The sequence below is a fragment of the Wasmannia auropunctata genome, unplaced genomic scaffold (genome assembly GCF_000956235.1).
Source record: "Wasmannia auropunctata unplaced genomic scaffold, wasmannia.A_1.0 LD265354.1, whole genome shotgun sequence".
NCBI classification, from domain to species: domain Eukaryota; kingdom Metazoa; phylum Arthropoda; class Insecta; order Hymenoptera; family Formicidae; genus Wasmannia; species Wasmannia auropunctata.
Genome location: NW_012097536.1, coordinates 1 through 431, shown reverse-complemented (window position 1 = coordinate 431; position 431 = coordinate 1). Strand labels below are relative to the sequence as shown.

Sequence of the window (431 nt, the reverse complement as noted above, 5' to 3'; positions counted from 1 at the left end):
CATTACCATCTTCCTCGGCAGCCTGCAACTGTTTCTGTGCCTCATCCCTTCTTTCAGCTCTTTTAGCCAATTCTCCACTTTTCAGATTTGGCGGTTTCCCATCGAATACATACACGGGCTTGATTCCTTGCTCCACCAAGCGTATGGTACGATAAAACGTACCCATTAAATGGCTATGTAACAGAATTTACATAGCTGATTAGTTCTCAACATAATCTTTTGTAAGCCAATCGCTTCTTAATGTAATCCTTTGTATTATTTGGTAAAAATCTGTTATTTTGTTTTTGTAAAAATATAATTTAGGATAAAAGATTGTTGTACAATTAAAATAAATATACCTGGTTGTTTCGCCATCCACGGTAGTGAGCTGGGCACCTTCGCTCCGCACAGCTATGAGGAACTGATACAAGCACATAGACGCATCAACAGCT

General features: G+C 39.0%; 1 protein-coding gene across 1 annotated transcript; it reads right to left on the bottom strand.

Annotated features, from left to right (window-relative positions):
• Positions 1 to 6: 6 nt before the first annotated feature.
• Positions 7 to 425, bottom strand: LOC105462346 (flap endonuclease 1-like; the record flags this gene model as incomplete). The annotated part of the gene is made up of 2 exons (XM_011708871.1): positions 339 to 425; positions 7 to 173 (listed from the first exon to the last, which is right to left on the bottom strand). Coding segments are annotated over exons 1-2 (244 nt in total), but the record flags the coding sequence as incomplete, so codon positions are not given.
• Between the last annotated feature and the right edge of the window lie 6 nt (positions 426 to 431).